General features: G+C 37.5%; 1 protein-coding gene and 1 pseudogene across 2 annotated transcripts in view; one reads left to right on the top strand and one right to left on the bottom strand.

The window, feature by feature from the left end:
- Positions 1-545: 545 nt before the first annotated feature.
- Positions 546-27,701, bottom strand: part of CCDC15 (coiled-coil domain containing 15) — a gene marked incomplete at both ends in the record, with an annotated part of 89,565 nt that continues 62,409 nt past the window's right edge. Inside the window, 3 exon segments of the mRNA XM_080719499.1 lie at positions 546-670; positions 2,147-2,295; positions 3,088-3,264. Coding sequence (XP_080575625.1) covers positions 546-670; positions 2,147-2,295; positions 3,088-3,264 — 451 coding nt within the window.
- On the top strand, positions 10,539-11,145 carry LOC308272098 (nuclear cap-binding protein subunit 2-like; annotated as a pseudogene). The gene has a single exon. The product of its transcript is annotated as a nuclear cap-binding protein subunit 2-like (transcript).

Below are 27,701 nucleotides of genomic sequence, written 5' to 3'. Positions count from 1 at the left end.
CCCTGAATGGGCAAAGAGACAATAAATTAAAAAAGAAAAATCAAGAAAGAGAAATTTCTTGGAAGAAAATACACATAAAATTCAGCTCCTTCTCATCTTTGTTATATAAAACTAGAAAAGCTAATGTCAATATAGATGGTTTCGATGCTCAGAAATCTATTTCATCACTTTCTTTTCTTCTTCATTTAGACATTTCCAATATTGTCAAGGCAGAATTTTAGAAAGATGATAAGTGAGATGATACTAATGATTTTTCATGACCTTCTCTGATCAGAGCAGAGCAAAAGAGACACTTTACTTGTCTGATCATTTGTTAAAACAATGAGTTCCACATGGTTCACATCAAAGAGACAAGTCTGGAAGTCAACTTTCAATGTTGGTCCCAAGGGAGAGATGTACTTGTACAGATAGTTATTACATGGAATAGTATTTCTTTCTAGACAATACACCTTATACATTTTCAAAGTTCTTCCTGAATGATTTCTCAGGGTTGATTTTCAATGAAGGCTGAAATATTATCAGTTGATTCAGTTGACTTCAGATTCTTAGTAAAGATTTTTTAAAATCCGTCTGTGAGCATAAGCAAAATTACGAATGGCACTTCGAAGAGTTGAGTTCCCCTCAGAGATATCAGAGGAATTGATGACTGACTGCAATGCCCGATTATATGCTGCAAATAAAGGTTTGTATGGTGAAAGTCAAATTCTAAACAACTCTTTCCTATTATTACTGCTTCTTTACCCACTGAAAACATTTATTGAGCATACAACCTGACAAGAGCTCTAGGAGGACAGAAAAAAAGAATGGAGAAGATAGATACAAAAACAATAAAATTGCAGTGCAATACTTCCGAACTGGAGGCATATATAAAATGTCATCAAAGAATGAAGTTAGAAATTAATAAATAACTATCTAGGGGGAACTAAAACGATTTCAAGAAGTAATACCTATTAAGGTAGGTCTGGAAGGATTAATGGGAATAAATAAAAAAAGGCACCATAAGAGAAAACTAAGTGTGTTTTATATTTATGTATGTATATATACATAAATATGATATATATACACTGTATAATATATGTATATATGTATGTAAAAATATATGTATATTTGTGTATACATAAATATATATATATACTGTATAAGGTATAATATATATATCTCACTGGAAATAGCAAGTATAGTATGACCTTAGTCTAGAGAGAAAATATGTGGAATATGACATGCACTCTATACTGTCATGAGGAGCCCTAGAGGTTTTATAATAGGTAATTGCATGCTTAGATCTGTGTTTCTAAAAATATAACTCAGCTTGGTATAGTGGTGCACACCTGTAATTCCAGTACTTGGGATGCTGAGACAGGAGGATCATACGTTAAGACCATTGTTAGCAACTTAGTGAGGCCCTGTTTCAATATAAAAAATGTACAAAGGAGAGTTGGGGGTGTAGCTCAAAGGCAGAATACCCCTGGATTCAATCTCTAGTGATACACGCACACACACCTACACACGTGCGTGCACACACACACACACCTACCTCACAGGGCTGATAAACTTATCACACAGAAGAGTTGCACTAGGAATACAAATGCTGGTTATTTTTAGTGTGCATATAAGGCCTATAATCTGTATAACATATGAATCAATAGTTAAAAGATAGACAGGAAACAGAAACATTAGTGACCAAAGGAAGACCTCTATTTAATCTACCTGGGGTTCCTGACAGTTTGTCATTTACCTCAGTGTCCTTTGTGACAACTGAAAGTCTATTATGGGTATATATGGTAATAAGTCTGTAGCAGATATCACTAAAGTACATGGATAATTAGGAATTCAACTGAATAGTCCTAACTTAGCCATAAAAGGCAAACTCTAATACTCTTTAGATAAACAAGGACCTTGAACACAGAGAAATTAGCTAGAAACATTTTCCCACCACAAATGGAGACAAAATGATAACAAGTAACAAAGAAAAATAAAACTTTTTTTTTTTTGCCTCAGTGGATTGTTTTGTAAAGAAGTTATAATACTCTATCATATATACTAAGCATTCAATTCAATAAATACTAAACCAGTACTATCAATCACTACTTTTATTACTTTTTAAAAAGTTGCTATTAGGCCCCAACTCTTCCTTCAAGAAACTTACCTTTGTGGTTTTTATAGAAAATGCAATTGTTGGCACAGGTATCAGGATGAGCATCCCAAAAATCAGGACCACAACAGCATAGTGGAGGTAAAGTAATATTATACAGCTGCATTTTCTCCTGAACCTGGGCACGTAAAGCTTCTACATATCTATAAAACACAGTAGATCAGACAACATGAACTACTGGAGAAAGAGTAAGCATGAATACTGACTTTACAATCAGCTTAAACTATTAAAATTACTTCAGATCTCTATACCTTGTTTCTTTCTAATCGCAATGGAAAATAACACTAAGAAAAATGCAGTGCTAGCCAGTCGTAGTGGTGCATGTCTGTAATCCCAGTACTTAGGAGGCTGAGACAGGGGGATCACAGGTTCAAGGTCTGCCTTGGCAACTTAGCAAGGCTCTCAGCAACTTAGTGAGATCCTATTTCAAAATAAAAAATAAGCCGGGCGTGGTGGCGCACGCTTGTAATCCCCGCGCTTGGGATGCAGAGACAGGAGGATCGCGCAGGTTCGAAGCCAGCCACGCTGGTGTAAGAGACCCTGTTTCAAAAATATAAAATAGGTCTGGGAGTGTAGCCCGGAGGTAGAAGGGCTTCCAGGAACCTCAGTATCACAAAAATAAATAAATAAATAAATAAATAAATAAATAAATAAATAATAAATAAAACTGGATGTTTTGCTCAGAGGTAAAAATGTCCCCAGTTCAATCCCCAGCACAAAAATAAATAAATAAAAAATAAAAAAATAAAGAAAAAGAAGAATGCAGTGTTATTTCTGAAAGATATAAGCCAATCAAGATGTTTAATCAAGTTATGTTCCCCTAAATTAGGACAAGTATGTGAAGACACAGCCAGATCTCTTAAAGAAAATGAAACACCAACTTCTTACTAAGTTTCCTCTAGAGCCAGAATTACATGCAGAATTTTTCAAATTACCTTATGCGTTCCCTTTCTCTCTGTTGCTGTTTTTCTCTGATTACTTTTAGTTCTTCAAGCTGTAACTGTGCTAAAATTTCACTCATCTTTTCCCCTGAATATGATTCTTCATTAACATTCATTCTTATGATTCTCTGCTCTTCAGCATAACGTTGTTGTTCTTTCTTCTTTTTAATTCTAAGAATAAAATAATAGCATGATTAGAAATTTCACAAAATTTTTATTTAAATTTAGCTTCCAGATCCAAATAACTTAAATTCTCAGAAACAAGGGTGAAGAAGTTGGCTTTAAGCTGGGCATGGTGGTGCATGCTTGTAATCCTAGTACAAGCTGAGACAGGGGAATCACAGGTTCATATGGTCAGCTTCAGCTACTTAGTGAGAACCTGTTTTAAAAAAATAAAGCAGCTGGGCATAGTGGTGCACACTTATAATCCCAGCATTTGGGAGGCTGAGACAGGAGGATCTCGGTGAGCACTTAGTGAGGTCCTTTGCAATCAGTGAGACCCTATTTCAAAATAAAGAATAAAAAATGGGGCTGGGGGTATAGCCTGGAGGTAGAATGCCTCTGGGTTCAATTCCCAGTACCATAAAAAGAAAGAAAGAAAGAAAGAAAGAAAGAAAGAAAGAAAGAAAGAGAGAGAGAGAGAGAGAGAGAGAGAGAGAGAGAGAAAGGAAGGAAGGAAGGAAGGAAGGAAGGAAGGAAGGAAGGAAGGAAGGGAAATTGATTTATCTGAGTGTGGTGGTACAAACTTGTAATCCCATGACTCAGAAGGCTGAGACAGAAGAATCACAGGTTCATGGCCATCCTCAGCTACTTAGTGAGTCCCTCAACAACTAACTTAGTGAGATTCTGTTTCAAAAATAAAGAATAAAAAAAAAGGGCTAGGAGTGTAGCACGGAGGTAGAATGCCTGTGGGTTCAATTTCTGGTACCTCCCACCCAAATCAGCTTAATATCCCAAGGGTATCTTCAAAAGTTCCTTCTGCCTAGTTTGAGTTTATCCTACAGTCATCTGTGTACATAGCCTTTCAAAGGGAAATTAGGAGTGGCTATTATTAAAAGACTTTCTATAAAAATCCTAGCATAAAAGCAAGCCCTCTTCAAGTTAAAACTACAAGTAGACAGACTTTTGCTTCTGGCCAAAATTAAGACATCCAGCAACTAACAAAGTAAAATCCAAAATTTTAGACGTCTATTCAATGATTGCCAGGCATGCAAAGAGAGGCAGGAAAGCAATTCATGAGAAAGACCAAATCAACCTGATCAACCTAGAACTGACACTTTTGTTAGAATTAGCAGAGAAAGATATTAAAGTAGTTATTGCAACTATATGCTACATTCAAAATTTAAGATATAAAAAAGCCCTAATGTACAAGATTACATTAACAAACATCAAAGTCAATCACTAAGCCAAACAAGAGAAGGAGGGAGGGGAAAAATGAGGTGGAAATTGGTAAGGGCTAATTGAGTGATGTGTGCATGTATGCCTCTACCATATGGGAATGTGGTTCAGTGATAGAGTGTTCCTGGGCTCAATCTCTAGTACCACAGAAAATGAACAAACAAATAACAATAAAAAAAAAAGCTCAGAAATAAGGATGTGGGAAATTGGAGACCTCTGTGCACTGTTGATGGGATTATAAAATGGTATGCCATGGAGAACAGTATGGAGGTTCGTGTGTGTGTGTGTGTGTGTGTGTGTGTGTGTGTGTGTGTGTGTGTGTGTGTTTGTTTGTGTGTGGTACTGGGAATGGAACCCAAGGGCAATGTATCTCTAAGCTACACCCTGAGCCCGAGCCCTAGTTTCTAGTCTTTTTATTTTTTGAAACAGGGTCTCACTGAGTCGTGAAGGGCTTCACTAAATTGCTGAGGCTGTCCCCAAACCTCGATCCTCCAGTCTCCACCTCCCAAAAGATGGGATTACAAGCATGCACCACCATGCCTGCCTAGAGGTTATTTTTTTAAATTTTTTATTGGTGCATTATATTCATACATCATATTGGGGTAAAAAACTTATGTACACATCACTGATTTAACCCCTACCCAATTCCCACCCGATTCTCTCCCCATTCCTTCTTCCCTTGCTTGGCTTAGTGGTTGACTTTGATATGTTTAAGTATATTGTGTATTTTAGAGAATTTCCTTCTTCCCCCCTCCCATCCCCTCATTTAGGTTGTCTTGTTTGCTCCTCTATATGATTTCCTTTTTCATCTAGAGTTCCTCCTATAACCCATTTCTCCTTAGCTTTCACATATTAGGGAAAGCATCTGATTTCTTATTTTTTGTGACTGACTAATCTTACTTAGCATAATGTCCTCCAGTTCCATCCATTTCCCTGAAAATTATGTAATTGAGTTTTTTTTGATGGCTGAGTAAAATTTCATTGTGTACATATCCCACAGTTTTGTAATCCATTCATCTGTTGATGGACATCTTGGCCTAGAGGTTCTTTAACTAAAAACAGATCTACCATATGAACTAGCAATCTTACTTTTATGTACAAGCTCAAAAGAAAAAACCTCCACTAAAACTAAAGAATTAAAAGGAAGGTCTCAAAAGATATCTGTATTTTTATTTTCATAAGAGCATTAATTAACTAGTTAACTAATTTTTGGCAGTATTAAGAGATTGAACCCAGGGGCATTCTTCCTCTGAACTATACCCCCAGCCCTATATTTTTTAAAATTCTTTATATGAAACAGGGTCTCACTAAGTTGCCAAGGGCCTTAGTAAGCAGCTGAGGCTGGCCACGAATCTGCAATCGTACTTAGCCCTCTAAGTACTGAGATTACAAGTGTGGCCTACCACACCTGGCTGAAGCAGCATTAATTTATATTAGCTAAGAGGTATAAGTGGCCCAAATCTCCACTGACAGATGAATGAGTAAGCAAAATGTGGCATATACATGTAATAAAATCTTTTTTTTTTTTTTTTTGAGGTACTGGGATGGAACCCAGGGCCATTCACCTCTAAGCTACACCCCAAGCCCTATTTTTTACTCTTTATTTGCAGACAGGGTATCACTGAATTGCAAAAGACCTCACTAAGTAGCTGAGACTGTCCATGAACCTGGATCCTCCTGTTTCAGCATCTCGAATGCTGAGATTACAAGCGTGCGCCACCATGCCCGACTGTAATGGAATATCATTCATCCTTTAAAAATGAAAATCCTATCATCTGCAACAATAAGGATAGGCCTTAAAGATATTTTACTAAATTAAGTAAGCCAGTAACAAAACGACAATGTATTTTTATTTTCATAAGAGCATTAATTAACTAGTTAACTAATTTTTGGCAGTATTAGAGATTGAACCCAGGGGCATTCTTCCTCTGAACTATACCTCCAGTTATACCCCTTCCTCTGAACTATACCCCTTCCTCTAAACTATACCCTTCATATTTATATGAAAATCTAAAATCATCAAATCCATAAAAACGAAAAGTAGAATGTTAGTTATGAGGAATGGAGGATAAGGGGAAAAGAAGAGTTGCTTAATGGACAGATTTTCAATCTGCAAGATGTGGAGACCTGTTTCATAACAATGTAAATATACTTAGTATACCCGAACTATATATACTTAAAAATGGTTATGATGATCAAATTTTTTTGTTTTTTACCACAATTTATTACTACTATTTTTTTTTTTTTGTGGCACTGGAGGTGGAACCTAGGGGCTTTTCTATCTCCAGGCTATACTCCCAGACCTATTTTATACTTTCTTTAGAAACAGGGTCTCACTAAGTTGCTGAGAGCCTCACTCAGTAGCCAAGGCTGGCTTCAGACCTGTGCAATTCTCCTGTCTCAACCTCTCAAGTGCTGGGATTATAAGTGTGTGCCACCATGCCCGGCTTACCACAATTTAAAAAGGTATCACATAAGTAAATGAACAAGTAAGTTTTTACAAAATGAAATAACTTGTCTTCAGACATTCAAAAGCTGAAAAAACTTAATTTCCAATAGACTCACAATTATAAAATAAATGTTAAAAGATACCATTTGGCAAAAGAAAATGATACCATAGGTTTATATATTTATGACTTATATTTCTTCATTATTTAAATCTCTTGAAGTAACCACTGACTGTTTACACCAAAATAATAACAATGTATTTTGGATGTGAAAAGTAAAATGCACAGACAATAGTATAAAGAATGGAATAAAAAAATGGAAATATATTACTGTAAGACTCTATTATTATACATGAACTAGTATAGTATCACTTGAACATAGCCCGTGAAAAGTTAGTAATGTATGCTATAGACCCTAGAACACCCAACAAGATAACAGAGCTACAGCAAATATGTCAACAAATGAGACCAAGTAGAATCATAAAAATAGAAAAAAATTCAAAAGAATACAAAAAGAAAGAAGCAAACAAAATATAGTTGGGACAAAGGTATTCTCATATCTAACCCTATTAAGAATTATATTAAAGGTTAGCTGGGCATGGTGATGCATGCTTATAATCCCAAGAGAGGCTGAGACAGTAGGATCGTGGTTTGTTGACAGCCTCAGCTACTTAGTGAGGCCCTTTACAACTGAGTGAGACCCTGTTTCAAAATAATAAAAAAATAATAAAAAATAGGGTTAGGGGTATAGCTCAGAGGTAGAATGCCCCTGGGTTCCATCCCCAGTACCAAAAAAAAAAAAAAAAAATTATATTAAAGGTAAATGGTCTAAACACCCCAACTAAAAGGCAGAGATCTTCAGATTTGGCAAAATGTCAAAACTCAAACATGCTGTGGACAAGAAATGCATTTTAAACATAATGGCACAAACGGGTTAAAATAAAAGGATAAGAAAGAGATATACCATGCTAGAGTAGTCAAAAGACGGCTGGAGTGATTGATGTATCTCATTATATGTGTACACACACACACACACACACACACACACACACACACACCAAACTATGTAGACTTCAGACCAATAAAAAATTTCAAGGATAAAGAAGCTCACTTCATAATGAGAAAGGAGCTATAACAACCCTAAACATTTATGTAACTGAAAATAGCTTAAAATTTTATGGGAGCTAGGCATGGTGAAACACACTTGTACTTGCAGCACTTGGGAGGCTAAGAAGGACTGCAGGTTCACAGCCTGCCTGAGCTACTTAGTGAGGCACTCCACAGCTTAGTGAGACTTTGTTTCAAAATAAGCATAAAAGATAGGGCTGGGGGTGTCACTCAGAGGTAGAATACCCCAAGTTAAAAAAAAAAAAAAAAAAATATATATATATATATATATATATATATATATATGAAGGAAAGACTGATAGAACTAGAAGGAGATACAAAGAAATCCAGGTACAGGCATAAATTAATGAATTTTAATATCCTTCCCAGGATACAGTAGAAGTGTCCAAATCTATTAACCATCTTACTAAGAACATATAGAAGACTACTACATTTATAGAACAGCAGAATAGAAATCATTCTATTGTAAGGATCTTGAGCTTGGAACATTTACTGAGATAGACAATATTCTGGGTCATAAAACAAAGTCAATAAGTTATAAAGGAGCCAGGTGTGGTGGCACATGCTTGTAATCCTAGTATTTGGGAGGCTGAGACAGGAGGATTGCAGGTTCGCGGCCAGCCTCAGCTATTTAGGCCCTACAAAACTCAATGAGACCCTGTTTCAAAATAAGGAATAAAAAATAGGGCTGGAGGTGTACCTTGGAGGCAGAATGTTCCTGGGATCAATCCTCAGTACTGCCCCCTCCCCCCAAAAAAAGTTAAAAAGGATTCAAGTCATACATAGCATACTACTCTCTAACCACAATGGAAATAGGTTAGATTTAAAAACAAGAAGATTCTTGGAAAATCTCCATGTGTTTGGAAAATAAATAATATACTTCTAAATATGATCACAAAAGAAAGAAAAACAAATTAGAAGAAATTTTAAATTGAATTAATATAAATTTACTGGATGCTGCTAAAGGCTATTTAGTAAGAAATTTATAGTAAAAATTTATAACATCAGAAATTTCTTTGTAGTAAGAAATTAAGTACCTATTAATTAAAGATAAAAAGATCTCAAATTGAAAACTTCAGCTTCTACCTTAAGAAATTTAAGAGAGAAACCAAACTCAAGGTAAACAGAAGAGATAAAAGAGATCTGAAACAAAAATCAGTAAAATAGGAATAAAAAATAATAGAAAAAAAGTAATGAATCCAAAAGCTAATTCTTTGAAAAGATCAAGTCTGATCATAGGAGTAGGAAAGACATGAGTACTAAAAATAAGAGGTAAACTCTTATACATTGTTGGTGGGGTTGCCAATTGGTATAGCCACTATGGAAATCAGTGTAGGGATTCTTTAGAAAACTGGGAATAGATCCACCATATGTTTGAGCTATATCACTCACTTCTGGGTATCTTCCTGAAGGGACTAAAATCAGATTATAGTAATGCATGCATATCAATATTTATAGCAGCATAATTCACAATAGTCAAATTATGAAACCAATCTAGGTGTCTATCAAACAGATGAATGAATTACAGAATTATGAGATATCCACACAATGGAATTCTACTCAGCAGTAAAGAAAAGAATTATGCCATTTGCAGGAAAATGGATGGATAGACCCAGAAGAACATTATGTTCAATGAGATTAGCCAGTCACAGAAAGTGAAAGGTCATATGTTTTCTCTCATATGTGGGAGCTAGAAAGTAATCAGGACACAAGAGGGACTTTAGATAATGAAAAAGAAACCCCAGTGAATTGAGAGAGGTGGTCCAGGGAAGGGTATATTAACAAAGAAGACACTTCAATTGATGTTCTACACATAGGTGAGAATGCCAATGCCCAGTTTAGTAATATGTATGAGAAAGGGGAGGGAGTGGGGCATGAACCAGGGGGAAGCTCACCAAGTGCTATGTGCATGTATGTCCCTATGATGTGAGACTACAATGTACAAATAAAATAAAAATATACAATGTACAATATAAAAATAAAAATAAAATATTTAAAAAGAAAGTAAGTTAAAGGTACTCAGAAGGCCAAGGCATGAGGATCACAAGTTCGAGGCCAGCCTGGACAACTTAGTGAGATCCTATCTCAAAACAAAACAAAACAAAAAAAAAATAGAGCTGCATATATAACTCAGATAAAACACCTTTGGGTTTATTTATTTATTTTATTTATTTATTTTGGCGGGTCTGAGGATGGAACCCAGGGGCACGTGACCTCCAAGCCACACCCCCTGCCCTATTTTTTATTCTTTATTTTGAAACCGGGTCTCACTGAGTTGCAGAGGGCCTCACTAAGTAGCTGAGGCTGTCTGCAAACCACGATCCTCCAGGTCTCAGCTTCCCGAATGCTGAGATTACAAGCATGCGCCACCACAGCTGGCTCACCTTTGGGTTTAATTACAACTCAAAAAAAAAAAAAAAAAAAAAAAAGAAAGTGAGAGAGAAAGAAAGAAAGGTTCTACTTTTCTGTACTATGTGGAGTGGTTTTCCAAAGGCACTGTGCAGAGCGACTTCTGTATGGAGCTGAGTCAGTACTGGGATCAGCACTTGTGGGGTGACAATGAAGAACAAGAAAAATTACTGAAGCAAATCTATACATTGTATGTTGGGAATCTTTCCTTTTATATGACTGAAGAACAAACTTATAAGCTCTTCAGCAAAAGTGGTGACATAAAGATCATTATTGGTTTTGATAAAATGAAGAAAAAAAAAACCCAGCATGTGGATTCTGTTTTGTGAAATATTATTCAAGAGAAGATGCATAAAATGAGGTGTAGTACATAAATGAACCACATCTGGATGACCGGATTATTCACACATACCGGGATGCAGGCTTTAAGGAGGGCAGGCAGTATGGACATGGGCTGAAGGGGGCCCAGGTTCAAGATGAGTATCAGCAGGACTATGATGCTGGGAGAGGTGGCCATGGAAAGCTGGTACAAAACAGTGTACCAGCTGGTACAAAACAGTGTACTGTCAGCACTGACAGTGGTGACAGCCCTGTCAGTACAAAACTCACTCCGCTTGCCTGCTGGATTTGTTGGAAAACATCACCAAGGTCTGATCAGTGTCTCTGCTAAGCTGGATGCCCCTTCATGGTTTCCTCTGAAGTTTTTATTAAGGACAGAACCACAAAAGAATGCCTTTAATTCTAGTCTCAGAATCCTGGCCATGTGTCAGGTTACCAGAATAATTTTCAGATAAAATATTATGTACTTTGGAGCTGGGAATGTAGTTCAGAGACACAGTGCTTGCTCTGGCATCCTTGAAGCTCTGGGTTAGATCACAGGACCACAAAAACAAACAATACAACATGTTTCTTAGCAAAAGATATGATCTATAATGTTGATAAAATTGTCAGCCAAAAATACAATTCTTTTAGGAAGACTGGAAAAATGTATATATTTGTTTTAACATGTCTGTGTCTAAAATAGATTCATGATCTACATTGGGGGTCTAGAATGATTAGTTCGAAGCCAGCCTCAGCTACTTACTGAGGCTCTCAGCAACTTGGTGAGACCCTGTTTCCAAATAAAATATAAAATAGGGCTGGGAGTATAGCCCAAAGGTAGAAAGCCTCTGGGTTCCACCCCTAGTACCACAATAAATAAATAAATAAATAAATAAATAAATAAATAAAATTTTAAGTTTGCATGAGATAAAGTTTAGTGGAGCTTTGTTATGTTACATAGCTTTGCACTAAATAAGCAACAGGCGTTTGACAACTGAATTTGTTTCCTCTGTTGAATTCTAATCTTTAATGGTCAAGGGATCTTCCTAAGTAGTTGGCACTAATGCCTGAGGAGGGGCTGGAGATACCAGGAAACCAGGTGCAGGACTTGAAGAGTGTTTACTAAACACATTTTTCTAAAGATATACATGTTTTATCTAAAATTTTAAAAAGCTAGTTTGTAATATGGAGACCTTCAAATACTCTAATGGATGGGAGAAGACACTAGCAGTAGAAAATGGCATGAAGTATCAGGAGTGGAGTCATGAGTTGTGACATTCCCTTGACACAATGAAGGCTTCCTTCTTTTTTGGTGGTATTGGTGTTCCTGGAAGCCCTTCTACCTCCGGGCTACACTCCCAGACCTATTTTATATTTTTTTATTTGGAAACAGGGTCTCTTAAGCCAGTGAGGCTGGCTCCGAACCAGCGCAATCCTCCTGTCTCTGCCTCCCAAGCGCAGGGATTACAAGTGTGCGCCACCACACCCGGCTTGAAGGCTGCTTTAAGGGCCAACATATTTATTCTTTCCATTTTCAATGATCTTGGGAATAGAATGAAGATTGTTGGGCATGGTGGTGCACACTTGTAATCCCTGCACTTGGGAGGCTGAGACAGGAGGATCACATAAGTTCAAAGCCAGCCTCAGCTACTTAGTGAGGCTCTCAGCAGCTTAGTGAGACCCTGTTTCCAAATAAAATATGTATTAAAAAAAAAAAAGGTCTGGCCGGGCATGGTGGTGCACGCTTGTAATCCCCGCGCTTGGGAGGCTGAGACAGGACGATCGCGCAGGTTTGAAGCCAGCCGTGCGTGCTGGCTTAGGAGACCCTGTTTCCAAATAAAAATATAAAATAGGTCTGGGAGTGTACCCTGGAGGTAGAAGGGCTTCCAGGAACCCCAGTACCACCAAAAAAAAAAAAAAAAAAGGTCTGGGAGTATAGCCAGAAGGTAGAAAGCCCCCAGTACTACCAAAATAAATAAATAAATAAATAAATAAATAAATAAATAAATAAAACTTGAAGATTGAAAGAACTCTTAGCAAAAACAGAGAGGCTTCCTGTGAAAAATGTCTGCTTTATTCAGTTCTCATAATGAAGTCTGCTTTTATTTTTTTTTCCAAAATTGTGCCTACTTAAGCCTGCAAAGTGAGCTAATAGTCTCTAGAGAATTTATTTTACATTTGTAAGGCAAGAAATGACTGCTCTCTAATATTATGAGTATAATTTTCCATGATAAAAAAATAAAGCCTTTTCATTTAGCAACAAAGTATCTTCTAATAGATTGTGAAAGTTGGGGCTAAATACCTCAAAGTGGGCCTGAGCTGTAACAGTTGTTAAGCTTTTAAGAAGGAACCATTTATTTAAAAAATTTTCCTTTTTAAAAAATATATTTGGTACTGGAGGCATTCTACCTCTGAGGTATACCCCAGCCCTATTTTATTATTATTATTATTATTATTATTATTATTATTATTATTATTATTATTTTATGGTACTAGGGATAGAACCTAGGGGCATTCTACCTCCAAGCTAAACCCCTAGCCCAATTGTTTTTATTCTTTATTTTGAAACAGGGTTTCACTGAGTTGCAAAAGGCCTCACTAAGTAGATGAGGCTCTCTGCAAACTACGATTCTCCCATCTCAGCCTCTCAAATGCTGGGATTACAAGCATGTGCCACTACACCTGGCTTATTTTCTATTTTTGAAACAGGTTCTTGCTAAGTTATTGAGGGTCTTGCTAAGTTCTTGAGGCTGGACTCAAACCTGTGCCCCTCCTGTCTCAGTCTTCCAAGTACTGGGATTACAGGTGTGCATCACCATGCTCAGCTGGAAGAAACTTAAATATCTGGTTTAATCAGGATATAATGTTAATCTTTAAGATTTACTTATAGTCTGTAGTTTAATGTATTTTATATTCTTCTGTAGTAAAACACAACTCAGATTTCTACTGACCTTAAAATAAAAGATTGTGGTTCTTATTTGAATTGTGTCGTCTGTAAGAGACTTCAATAAAGTTGGAACAACCAAAAAGAGATAGAGATAGAGATAGAGAGATAGATAGATAGAAAGAGAGGGGGGAAGGTGGTATCACTACAAATTCTACAGATATTGAAAGAAGACTAAGGATAATGTTATGCCGTTAAATTTGACAACTTAAATGAAATGAAAAATTACTTGAAAGATATAGTTAAGCTCACTTAAGAAAAACATAGATAAAGTGAATAGCCCTTTTTTTTTTTTTGGTACTGGGAGTGGAACCCAGAGGCTTTCTACCTCTGGGCTATACTCCCAGACCTATTTTTGGAAACAGGTTCTCACTAAGTTACTAAGAGCCTCACTAAGTAGCTGAGGCTGGCTTCGAACCTGTATGATCCTCCTGTCTCAGCCTCCCAAGTGCAGGGATTACAAGCGTGTGCCACCATGCCCGGCATGAATAGCCCTTTATAGTAACACTGAACTGCAGTTTAGATTTTCATTTTTCTATGAGAAGTCCAAAAACAGATGAATTTACTGGTAAATTCTGTTAAATACAAAATGAAAACCCAATACCAACTGTACATAAACTCTTTCAATAAAATTGAGAATAATTCCCAACTCATTCTAGGAGGCCAGCATTATTCTGAAACCAAAACCTAACAAAGACATTAAATAAAGGAAAGTATCAGTATTATCTTTCAAAACATGATGTAAAAATTCTAAACAAGCCAGGCGTGGTGGCGCATGCCTGTAATCCCCGTGCTTGGGAGGCTGAGACAGGAGGATCGTGCAGGTTCGAAGCCAGCCACGCGCGCTGGCTTAGAAGACCCTGTTTCCAAATAAAAATATAAAATAGGTCTGGGAGTGTAGCCCAGAGGTAGAAGGGCTTCCAGGAACCCCATTACCACCAAAAAAAAAAAAAAGAAGATTTTAGCAAATAAAATTTAAAAATATCAAAAGGACAATACATTTTTACCAAGTGGAATACATCCCAGGAACAGAGTTGATTTGATATTCAAAAGTCAACCAACATAATCACCATATTAATTAACTGAAAAAAGATATGATCATCTCAATAGAAAAAAGAATTATACAACATCCAATATCCATGGCAAAAAAAAAAAAAAACTTAACAAATGAGGAAGAAACAAAAACTTTCTCAATTTAATAAAAAGGTATCTATTGAAAAACCCACAGCTAACTTTCTACTTAATGAGGAAAGACTAAATGCTTCCTCTGTAAGATCAGGTACTATCTATACTATCACCTCTATTCAACATTATAATGTTGAATTCAGTACAATCTGGAAAGAAAATAAATGAAATACATCCAATTTAAAAAAAAAGTAAAACAGCCTTTATTTGAAGACAATATAACACTACTTAAAAATACTATAGAATTTATAAGTGAGTTGTAGGGCACAAGATTCATATCTAAAAATCAATTGTGTATTTCCATGTACTAGTAACAATCATAAATTGAAATTCAAAAGCAGTATCACTTAAAATAGGTCAGAAATATAAAATATTTAGGGATAGATAAGGCAAAAGATATTATGACTTTTTTTTCTGTAGTGCTGGGAATTGAACCTAGAGGCATTCTCTCTCTGAGCTACACCCCTAGTCTAGTCCTATTTTTTTATTCCTTATTTTGATATAGGCTCTCACTAAGTTGCAAGGAATTCACTAAGTAGCTGAGGTTGGCCTTGAACCTGCGATCATTCTATCCCAGCCTCCCAAGTACTGGGATTACAAGCATGTGTCACTATGTAAGGCTTTAACAGTATCTGATTTCAACTATTATTACAGAGCTTCACTGATCAGAACCTCAAAGCATTAATGTAAAGAGAGACACAAAGATCAGTGGCACAAAAATAACAATACTCCCCAGCCCACACAGGGAGATAACTCATTTTAACATCTTTACTGAGTTTCAGTTTACATAGCATAAAGTTTCGTCATCACTACAATGTAATTATAGAATAGTTTCATCATTGTAAAAAGAAATGTCATATCAATTAGTAGCCATTCTCCACTTCCTCTCCCATAGACCTAGGCAAACATTAATCCTTCTATCACTATAGATTTGCATAGGCTAGCACATTTCATAAAATGGCATCATCCAATCTGTGGCATTTTGTGACTGGCTTCTTTCACCTGGCATGATGTTTCCAAAGTCCATCTGTATTGTCAATACTCACTGTATAGCTGGGCATGATGGCACATAATCCCAGTACTTGGGAAGCTGAGACAGGAGGACTGTAGGTCTGTGGCCAGCTTTAGCTACTTAATGAAGCCCTCTGCAACTTTGTGAGACCATTTCAAAATATAAATAAAAATAGGACTGGGAATGTAGCGTGGAGGTAGAATGTGCCTGGGTTATATCCCCTGTACTTGGTGGGGGGGGCCTCATTGTATGACTATACTGCATATTGTTTTTTTCAATTCATCGGTTTTTGGACAAATGGAGTACTTTTTTCAAAATGCCTGTACAGGCCGGGCGTGGTGGCGCACGCTTATAATCCCTGCGCTTGGGAGGCTGAGACAGGAGGATCGCACGGGTTCGAAGCCAGCCTCAGCTACGTAGTGAGGCTTTCAGCAACTTAGTGAGACCCTGTTTCCAAATAAAATATAAAAAAGGTCTGGGAGTATAGCCCAGAGGTAGAAAGCCTCTGGGTTCCACCCCCAGTACCACCAAACAACAACAACAAAACAACAACAACAACAACAACAACAACAACAAATGCCTGTACAGGTTGAGACAGGAGGATCGCACAGGTTCGAAGCCAGCCTCAGCTGGCTTAAGAGACCCTGTTTCCAAATAAAAAAATATAAAATAGTTCTGGGAGTGTAACCCGGAGGTAGAAGGCCCCTGGGTTCCATCCCAGTACCACCAAAAAAAAAAAAAAAAAAAGAAAAAAAAATGCCTGTACCATCTTATATTCCTCACTATATTTTATTTATTACGGCTATTTTGGTGGTTATAAAATGCTATAACTAATGGTGTCAAGCATCTTTTCATATGCATAATCATTTTTATTTTCCTGGGAAAGACATCAATTTAAATCTTAGGGGTTTTTTTTTTGTTTGTTTGTTTTTCTGGTGCTGGGGATCAAACCCAGGATCTTGCACATGCTACGAAAGCACTCTACTACTAAGCTAGAAATGATTAAGCTTAGTGAGGAAGGCATGTCAAAAGCTGAGAAAGGCTGAAAGCTATGTCTCCTGTGCCAGTTAGTCAAGTTGTAAACGCACAGGAAAAGTTCTTGAAGGAAATTAAAAAGCCTCCCCAGTGAACACATAAAGGATAAGCAAGTGAATTAGTCTTATTGCTGATATGGAGAACTCTGAGTGGTCTAGACATAAGATCAAATTAATTGGTCATACCATGCCACTTAGGCCAAAGCCTAATTCAGAGCAAGGTCCTAACTCTTCAGTTCTATGAAAGCTAAGTAAGGTTAGGAAGCTGCATAAGTCTGAAGCCAGCAGAGGTTGGTTTATGAGGTTTAAGAAAGAAGCCATATACATAACATAAAAAGTTAAAAAGTATAAAGTGAAGCAGTAGGTGGTGATGGACAAGCTACAGGAAGTTATCCAGAAGATATAGTTAAGATAATTGATGTAGTTATCCCAAACAACTTATCTTCAAAGTAGACAAACAGCCTTCTATCAGAAAAAGACATCTAGGATTTCTACTGTTGAAGAGAAGCCAATGCTTGGCTTCCAGGTTTCAAAGGACAAGCTATTTTGTTAGAGACTAATGCAGCTGGTGTTTTAAGATGAAGCCAGCCCCATTTACCATTTTGGAAACTCTGGGGCCCTTAAGAATTATACTAAGTTTACTCTGCCTGTTTTCTCTAAATGGCACAATGAATTTTGGATGGCCACATGCCTGTTTACAGTATGGATTACTGAACATTTTAAGCCCACTGTTGAGAGCTACTAACCAGAGAAAAAGACCCATTTTCAAAATATTACAGCTCACTGACAATACACTGAGTCACCCAAGAGCTCTGATGGAGATCTACAATGAGATTGATGCTGCTTTCATGCTTGCTAACACAACATCCATTCTCCAGCACAGGCATCAAGAAAGAACTTTACATTTTAAGTCTTATTATTTATAGACTTTTTAAGACTTATTATTTAAGTTTTCTAAGGCTATAGTTGCCATTGATAGTGATTCCTCTAATGGATCTGGGCAAAGTAAATTGTAAACCCTCTGGAAAGGACTCGCTATTTCAGATGCCAATAAGTCCACACACTTACAGTCAATTGATTTTTTACAAAGGGGCCAAAAACATACACTGGAAAAAAGATAGCCTGTTCAACAAATGGTGTTGGCAAAACTGGTTAATCATATGCAGAAAATTACAAATTAATCCCACTTTCTCACCCTGCACGAGAGTTAATTCAAGATGGATCAAAGATTTGGAAATCAAACCAGAGACCTTGAAGCTCCCTGAAGAAGGCATAGGTCCAACACTGCAACATATAGGCACAGATAAAAACTTTCTCAACAAGACCATAAAAGCACAACCAACTAAAAGGCGAATCAATACTTGGGATTGCATGAAACTGAAGAGCTTCTATTCAGCAAAGGAAACTGTTAAGAACCTCAATCGAGAGCCAACTGAATGGGAGAAAATTTTTGCCACCTACTCCTCTGATAAAGGACTAATTTATAGAATATGCAGATAACTCAAGAAACTCAACACAAACAAAACAAATAATCCAATAAAAAATGAGCAAGCGAACTAAATAGGCACTTCATGAAAGAAGAAATTCAAATGGCCAATAAGTGCATGAAAAAATGATCAACATCACTGGCAATCAGAGAGATGCAAATCAAAGCTACCCTGAGATTTCACCTTACCCCAACTAGAATGGCAACCATTTAAAACACAAACAAAGCCGGGCGTGGTGGCGCACGCTTGTAATCCCCATGCTTGGGAGGCAGAGACAGGAGGATCGCGCAGGTTCGAAGCCAGCCACGCGCGCTGGCTTAGGAGACCGTTTCCAAGTAAAAATATACAATAGGTCTGGGAGTGTAGCCCAGAGGTAGAAGGGCTTCCAAGAACCCCAGTACCACCAATAAATAAATAAATAAATAAATAAATAAATAAATAAATAATAAATTAAAAAATAAATAAATAATAAAACACAAACAACAACAAATGCTGGTGAGGATGTGGAGAAGTGAGAACTCTAAAACATTGTTGGTGGGATTGCAAATTAGTGCAACCACTTTGGAAAATAGTTATGGAGGATCCTCAGAAGAATGAGAATAAATTTACCATCCAATCCAGCAATACCTCTTCTGGGTATCTACCCAAAAGAAGGAAATCAAACTACGAAACTAATGCATGTGTACATATGTTCATAGCTGCACAATTCACCATAGCCAAACTATGGAACCAGCCAAGATCTCCATCAAAAGATGAATGAATTACAAAACTGTGGGATATGTACACAATGGAATTTTATTCAGCCATTAAAAAAACATAATTGTAGCATTTACAGGGAAATGAATGGAACTGGAGGACATTATGCTAAGTGAGATTAGTCATTCGCAAAAAGTAAAAAATCAGATGCTTTCCCTAATATGTGAAAGCTAAGGTGAAATGGGTCATAGGAGGAACTCCAGGTAAAAAAGAAGATCCTACAGAGGAGCAAATAAGGCAACCTAACTGTGGGGATGGGAGGGGAGAAAGAGGGAAACTCTTTAAAGCATACAATGTATGTATTCATATCATAGTCAACCACTAAGCCAAGCATGGGAGGGATGGGGAGGGTATGAGGTGGGGACTGGGTGGGAGCTGGCTGGGTGATGTTTACATTTATGTCTACACTAGTTTTTTTTTTTTACCCCATTATGATGTATAAATACAATACACCAATAAAAAAATTAAAAAAAGAACTTTCATGATTCATGGAAGGAGATAAAAATATCAACATGGACAAGAGCATGGAAGAAGCTGGTTCTAACCTTTATAATTGATATTTAGGAATTTATGACTTTGGTGGAAAAAATAACTACAGAGAAAAGAAATAGCAAGAGCCCTAGAATTCAAAATTAAGTCTGAAGATGTGACTGAATTGCTGCAATTCATGATAAAACTTTAAGGAATGAAGAGTTGCTTCTCCTGGAGGAGGAGAGAAAATGGTTTCTTGAGGGAATCAACTCCTGTTGAAAAGTAAAACACTACTGAAAGCCAAAAAGTGATTTGGAATATTACATTAACTTAGTTGATAAAGCAGCAGCAGAGTTTAAGAGGATTGACTCCAATTTTGAAAATTCTACTGTGTGTAAAATGCTATTAAACAGCACAGCATCACTAAAGAGAAATCCTTAGTGAAAGGAAAAATCAACTGAAATAATGAAGCCAACTTCTTTACTATCATAAGAAATTGCCACAGACAACCCAATCTTCAGCAACCACTATCCTCATCAGTCAGCAGTCATGAACACAAAGGTGAAACACTCTACCAGCAAAGAGACTACAATTTGCTAAAGGCTCAGCATTTTTAGCAATAAAATATTTTAAATTAATATAGCAATAAAAATATATAAAAATAAATTGGGGGAGAGGGCACCAAGCACAGTCTGAATGTATGCCATTTTTAATATGTTTCACATAAAAATTAAAAAATTAAAGTTTAAAACCATTAAAAATATAAAAAAATTAAATACATGTTTTAGACATCTAATACTGTATACTTAAGTGACTATAGTATAATGTAAAGATAACTTTATATGCACTGGGAAACCAAAAAATTATAGTATTTATTCTACTGCAGTGGTAGGGAACTGAACCCATAATATCTCCAAGGTATGCATACACACACACACACACACACACACACACACACACACACACACACACAGATATATAATGCATACAATTATATACATATATTAATATATACATATATAATATATACAATTATAATTATATGCATATATAGATATATGTAATGCAAACCAATCCACAGTGACAGAAAGCACACCAGTATTGTCTTGGCAAGACACGGCAGAGGAGGTAAGGAGAGGTTATCAAGAGGCATGAGAAAACTTTTGTAGCCGGGCGTGGTGGCGCACGCTTGTAATCCCAGCATTCAGGAGGCTGAGACCTGGAGGATCGCGGTTTGCACACAGCCTCAGCTACTTAGTGAGGGCCTCTGCAACTCAGTGAGACCCGGTTTCAAAATGAAGAATAAAAAATTGGGCAGGGGGTATAGCTCAGAGGTCAAATGCCCCTGGGTTCCATCCCCAGAGCCACACACACAAAAAAAAAAAATAAATAAATAAAAAGAAAACTTTTGTGATGAAGGACATGTTTACTACAACGGTAGAGTGACAAGTTTGTATTCATTTATCAAAACTGAAGAAATTTTATACTTTAAATATGTGTAGTTTATTGTATTGTACATAAATTAATTTTGATGTATATTTTTATACATTTAAAAATCTCTACTTACAAGTAGAGAGGAAATGAGCAGCCCAGTGAGAAAATCATGAAAAACAAAAACTTTTGACAGAGCACTAGCTTCACATCTATGAGAGCCTCTGCACCCCCATCACCAAAGAGAAAAAAAGAAATATGACTAAGTCAAGACGAGAATGTATAAACACATGTTTGACAAGGCCAATTTCTGAGAATTATTTTGAGACAAATGAGCTACTACTTTCTAAACAGTAGCATGAGGTCAATTCACACTCACACCTTTTTGATAAAGCATGGACTGCTGAAAATTCTAGGATTCTATCCATTTGTGGCAAGCTATCAACTCTGGGCAAATTAAAGCTTTTCATTATGTTAGACCAGCACAGGTATAAATAAAAAGTCTGGAGGATAAGGCAGGACATGGAAGTTGTAAAACCACATTTGTCCCCTTTTTAATTTTTTTTGCGGTCCTGGGAATGGAACCCAGGAGCATTCTACCTTCGAGCTATACCCCCAGCCCTACTTTTTATTCTTTATTTTGAAACAGGGTCTCACTGAGTTGCAAAGGGCCTTACTAAGTAGTAGCTGAGGCTGTCCTTGAACAATGATCCTCCTGTCTCAGCCTCCCAAAGGCTGGGGTTACAAGCATACACCACCACACCCAGCTGTCCCCCACTTTTTTTTGGCATTAGGAATTAAACCATGGGACATTCTGTTTCCAAGCTATACCCCAGCCCTCTCCTTTTTTTTTTTTGTTTGAAATGGGGGTCTCACTAAGTTGCTGAGGCTGGTCTTGAACCTGAAATCTTTCTGTTTCAGCCTTCCTAGTACTAAGATTACAGGCATGCCTCACTATGCCCAGCTAAACCTGCCCATGTCCTAACAGTTAATCTCTGGCCATCTCTAGGAGACAACTTTATAGAAGGATTTTCTAACAACTGCCCTTCCTTCCTTACTAGTATTTCCTGAATTATAACTGTAAATCTAAATTGAGTATTTCTCAAAGAGTATAAAACATAAAAATAGTTTTTATGGCATGATTCAAACTCAAATGCAACATAAAGTTGTAATAGGGTAGAGGTAAGAAATCTCATTATTGCAACCTGAGTAGAGGAATATCTTTTATACCAGAAAGGATCAAGATTTAAAGGCATTTAAGACAATGTACTAGGGATGTGGGTAAGGTGGAAAAAACCAAAACGAGAATATTCACATGCTACAATTCACCTTAACCTATATGTTATCTTGCTTTCTTAAAATAAGCTAGAGAATAAAAGACTAAAAGAATACAAAATTTAAAAGATGAGCCTAAGATCACATGTGTTTTTGGCTAGGGTCTACAGACACAGAGATCTTATGCCAAAGATAGCCAGTAAAGAAAAGTAAATATTTTGAGGACATTATAATACTTGTAAGGTTCAGTAACTCCTGACCTTATGAAAAAGCAAATGCAATGAATCAAAGTCTTCCGTGCCAGACATGGTAGCATGTATCCGTAATCACAATACTTGGGAGGCTGAGACAGGAGAATCACAGGTATCAAGGTCAGCCTCATCAACTTAGTGAGGCCCTCTGCAACTTAGACTCTGTTTCAAAACAGAAAAATACAGCCTTGGCTACTTAGTGAGACCCTCTGCAACTTAGTGAGACCCTGTATCAAAATAAAGAATAAAATTTAAAAAAAGGGCTGGTGGTGTAGCTCAGAAGTAGAATGCCCCTGGGTTTCAACCCCAGTACCCCCCCACACACACAAATAAAAATAAATAAATAAATAGAAAAATTAAATAAAATAGGCCTGAAAATGTAGCTCAGAGGCGAAATGCCCCTGGTTTCAATCGCTAGTATCACACACACACACACACACACACACACACACACACACACACACAGATGAAATGTAAATAAAGCCAAACCAGTAACAACGAAAAGATGACCAATCAGATTCAAAATATGTCTTAATTTGGACACTACAATTAGCAGCAAAAACAGTTTCATATGAAGTTTTTACTAGCATAATTCTCTCTACCAATTATTCTCTATGAACTAAAACCTAAGGAAGGTAACAGGAGAGTCAGCTACTAGAAATGATGGAATCAGCTCCCCCCCCATCTGTCCTCATAGATCCTCTCCTCACAGTCAAACATCCTGAGTTATCTAAATGTTCTGTCTTTAGTTTCATACTTCCTCACATTGAAGTAGTTTTAAGATCCATTTTTCCAGCCCAGTGTGGTGGGGCAGGCTTATAATCCCAGTACTTGGGAGGCTGCAACAGGAGGATCACAGGTTTGTGGCCAGTCTCAGCAACTTAGGCCCTCTGCAAATTAGTGAGACCTTGTTTCAATATAAAAAAATAAAACAGGCTAGGCATGTAGCTCAGAGGTAGCTCCAATATAGATTCACCCTAAAAATTCAAACTTGTTTATCTACCTGCCAATTTGGTATCACTACTTGATTTCTCATAAGAATCCACAGCAGCTTTGGTCAGTTTCTCAGGTTAAGAACAAATGTCATACAGTACTTTCATTAGGGAATATAAAATCCAAAATGATAGTACTAACTATAAAAGTTGATAGAAGCAATTACTCTATCAACAGATTTCTGTTCTTTAATGCCTTCAAGGCCTCTTATGTAAGTACTTTTTATGTAGTAGAAACTAGACTAAGTCAGAAATCATTGTGAATATATCTGTTGTTCCCAGAGCAATGACATGAATACTATTATAATAGTTCTCTGGCTATGCTAAAAGGTATTCTGAAACCAGTGTTAAGTTTTCAATAACAGGTAAGAATATAAGAGATTGCAAATTATTTTATAAGCTTAATATCCCAGGTATTTGCACAACTAAACAATAAATAGAGACCAACATTAGCATTTCTGAACAGAATCCTGAAAATCAACTGATATGACTGGGAAACTGGATGTAAAAGAATATAAAATATATTCATATAATTTCAACAACTCAAACTCTTCTTGTTACTCAGTCCTGTTCCATATGATAAGGTCATATCACTAATCCTTTACAAAGTTAAACATTAAAACAAAGGCCTAAGGCTGAGACAGGAGGATCCTCAGACAGCCTCAGCTACTATTTAGTGAGGCCCTTTGCAACTCAGTGAGACCCTGTTTCAAAATAAATAATAAAAGCCGGGCGTGGTGGCGCATCCTTGTAATCCCCGCGCTTGGGAGGCTGAGACAGGAGGATCCCACAGGTTCGAAGCCAGCCTCAGCTACTTAGTGAGGCTCTCAGCAACTTAGTGAGACCCTGTTTCCAAATAAAGCATATATATATATATGTATGTCTGGGAGTATAGCCCAGAGGTAGAAAACCTCTGGGTTCCACCCCTAGTACCACCAATAAATAAATAAATAAATAAATAAATAAATAAATAAATAATAAAATTGGCCTGGGGGTTTTGCTCAGAGGTAGAATGCCCCTGGGTTCCATCCCCAGTACTTAAAAACGAAAACAAAAAACAAAGGCCTAGAACCAAAGATGGGGACAACTCTGGACTCCATAGTCTTTCTTCCTGAGATATCACAGATATTTGCCAACACCAATACTTTTAAATAAAAGGAAGTCTGCTTCTAAGGTTATAAAACAGGTTTATTTATTTCAAAAGATAAAGAGGTGCTCTGTTAGAAAAATAACTTCTCAAGGAGGTAGAAAAAAACCCTGCCTTTTTGACACAATAGGATTAGGGCCTTATCTAGTATAGTCTAAATCTTTGCCTGTTGAACTTGTTTCTGTCTTCCCACCCCCAGATTCTGACAGTATTATTTCTTAGTGATTTCAGAAAGTACTACTAAAAATAATTAAAAATTTATACTAAACTCTCTATTAGCATTTCCTTTAAGCATCTCAAACCCAGTATGTTCTCATCTAAACTTACTGTCTCCACGTCTACCTCCTTCCTGGAAAATCTGCTTAATAGCAGTACTGCATTTATTTGGTGGCACAATCCATAAATCTTGGATTTAGCCTTAAATTCCCCTATGAAAAATCCTATCAACTTTCTTAGTAGCTATTAAAACTGCCTGCTATCTTTGCCAACCTGGCCTTCGTGATACAGACTTTAAAAGGTTAAATGATAGTATCGAATCTGGAATTAAACCCAGTTTTGCCACTTGCTAAATATGATCCTACCCTCCCCCCCTTTCCTTTCCTGGGGATTGAACCTAGGGACCTTCTACTTCCAAGCTACTCCTGCCCTTTTATAAATTTTGAAACAGAGACTCACTAAGTTGCTGAGTATGGCTTCAAACCTGCAATCCTCCTGTTTCAAATCCTTCCTGATCTTTATATCAGGAAAATTATTTAACATCTCTAGAACTCATTTGCTTATCTCTTTTTATTAAAAAAAATAAAATCTACCTTTTAAGATTATTGAAATGATCAAATGGGCCAATGCTTCTAAAATACTCAACTTTATGCCCAGCACATTGTGACCACTCAATAAATGATAGCTGCTACTACCTTGTAGGACTGTTGTAACAGCTAAATGAGATGACAATCTGTAGGGCACTTAACACAGAGGAAAAGATATATATATATATATATATATATATATATATATATATATATATATACACTGAGGGTTGAAGCCAGGGACATTCTACCTTCAAGCAACATCCTCAGCCCCCCCCCCTTTTTATTGTGGTACTGGGGATGGAACCCAGAGGCATTGTACCTTTGAGCTACACCCCTAGCCCTATTTTTTATTCTTCATTTTGAAACAGGATCTCACTGAGTTGCAGAGGATCTCACAAAGTAGCTGAGGCTGGGGAACTTGTGATCCTCCTGTCTCAGCCTCCCAAGTACTGGGATTACAAGCATGCACCACCACACCTGGCCAATATATATATATAGTGTGTGTGTGTGTATGCGTGTGTGTGTGTGTGTGTTACTGGGTGTGGAACCCAGGGGCTTTTCTACCTCTGCGCTACAGTCCCAGACCTATTTTATACTTTTATTTGAAAACAGGGTCTCACTAAGTAGCTGAGGCTGGCTTCGAACCTGTGCAATCCTCTTGTCTCAGCCTCTCAAGCGCTGAGATTATAAGCGTACACCACCATGCCCAGCCAATAAATATATTTTAAAATTAATTTTGATCATGTTTCAGGCACTCCGAGACTCACAACTCAACTAGTGGGATGACTGCTTCTGGACAAAGGAAGAAAAGCAACTGAAACTCAACAGAATGACAGATGAAACACAGAACTGGAGGTAGAAGAGAGAGCAGAGGACTGTAAAGAGCTCCATGCATCTTTACAGTACCATCTTTGTCAGTCTGCACCAGGTCTGGTGGCTACCGGGACTGCAGCTCCCAGGGACCAACTCCAGCAAAGAACAACAGAATCTTGTGAAGCCAGTGACTACATGCCATCATCAAAAGCAGTTGAACACCAGGCGTGGTGGCGCACGCTTGTAATCCCAGCATTCGGGAGGGAGGCTGAGACTGAAGGATCGCAGTTCGCGGACAGCCTCAGCTACTTAGTGAGGCCCTCTGCAACTTAGTGAGACCCTGTTTCAAAATAAAGAATAAATAATAGGGCTGGGGTGTAGCTCGGAGGTAGAATATTCCTGGGTTAAAAAAAAAAAAAAAAAGCAGTCAACTTCTCTCTCCGAGTTCAACAAAGACTCCACTACCCAGATGGCCCAGCTAGATTCTGCAGCTGAACTCATCTCTGCCTGCAGGGATCTGAGTGGCACCCAACAAGACAATGAATTAAACAAAATGTTCCAGATAGGAGTTGCTGTGTGCAGCCACAGGGACTTGTGTGGCAATGAAGAGACTCATTGGGTCTGTGAGTTCACAAATCACCCCTACAAAGGTGGGGGTGGGAGCTACAGTCCAGTGCAGCAGAAATATGAATTAGCAGACAGGCCCTGGGGACATTTGGGTGAGAGGGACTTTAAGAATTAGCAGCTTGCAACAGACTTATAGGGTCTCCAGCAATCACCAAAGGACAGCCAGCCATGGTGTCTGTTGGGTGAAAAAAAAATCTTTCTACAAAGTTGCAGTCTTGAAAATCTATAAACTCCCATCTGGCCATGTTTGGGCACTATAAGCACCAAGAACAGAGGCTAAAAAGGGCTCACATAATCATAGCTGCCCAGGGCAGCAGCACTGTCCCTGGAGCTAAATAACCAAGCCACTTAAGCTCAAGGCTCAGAAAGCATATACTCTCTCTCTGCCAGAGTTTGAGCCCTGAAAGCAGGGAGTCCAGGGGCTGGCAGAGGATCGCATCATTACAGCTACAGGCTGGGAACTCAACACTCTCTCTGCCAGCAGAGTTTCTGCCTATCATTTATGCATGCTAGTAACTGACAGTGCTCCATGTGATTGCAATCAGCAGATGAGTGGTGGTGTCCCAGCACCAACAAAGCTCAGTGAGCCAGGCCACAAACTCGGAACAGAGCAACTGCTTGTCCTACTACTGAGCATAGGACCACTGGCCATAGGGGCTGGAGTTCTGTGCTCT

The sequence above is a fragment of the Muscardinus avellanarius genome, assembly GCF_963383645.1.
Source record: "Muscardinus avellanarius genome assembly, chromosome: 1".
Lineage (NCBI taxonomy): Eukaryota > Metazoa > Chordata > Mammalia > Rodentia > Gliridae > Muscardinus > Muscardinus avellanarius.
This window is presented reverse-complemented; position numbering and strand designations above follow the sequence as displayed.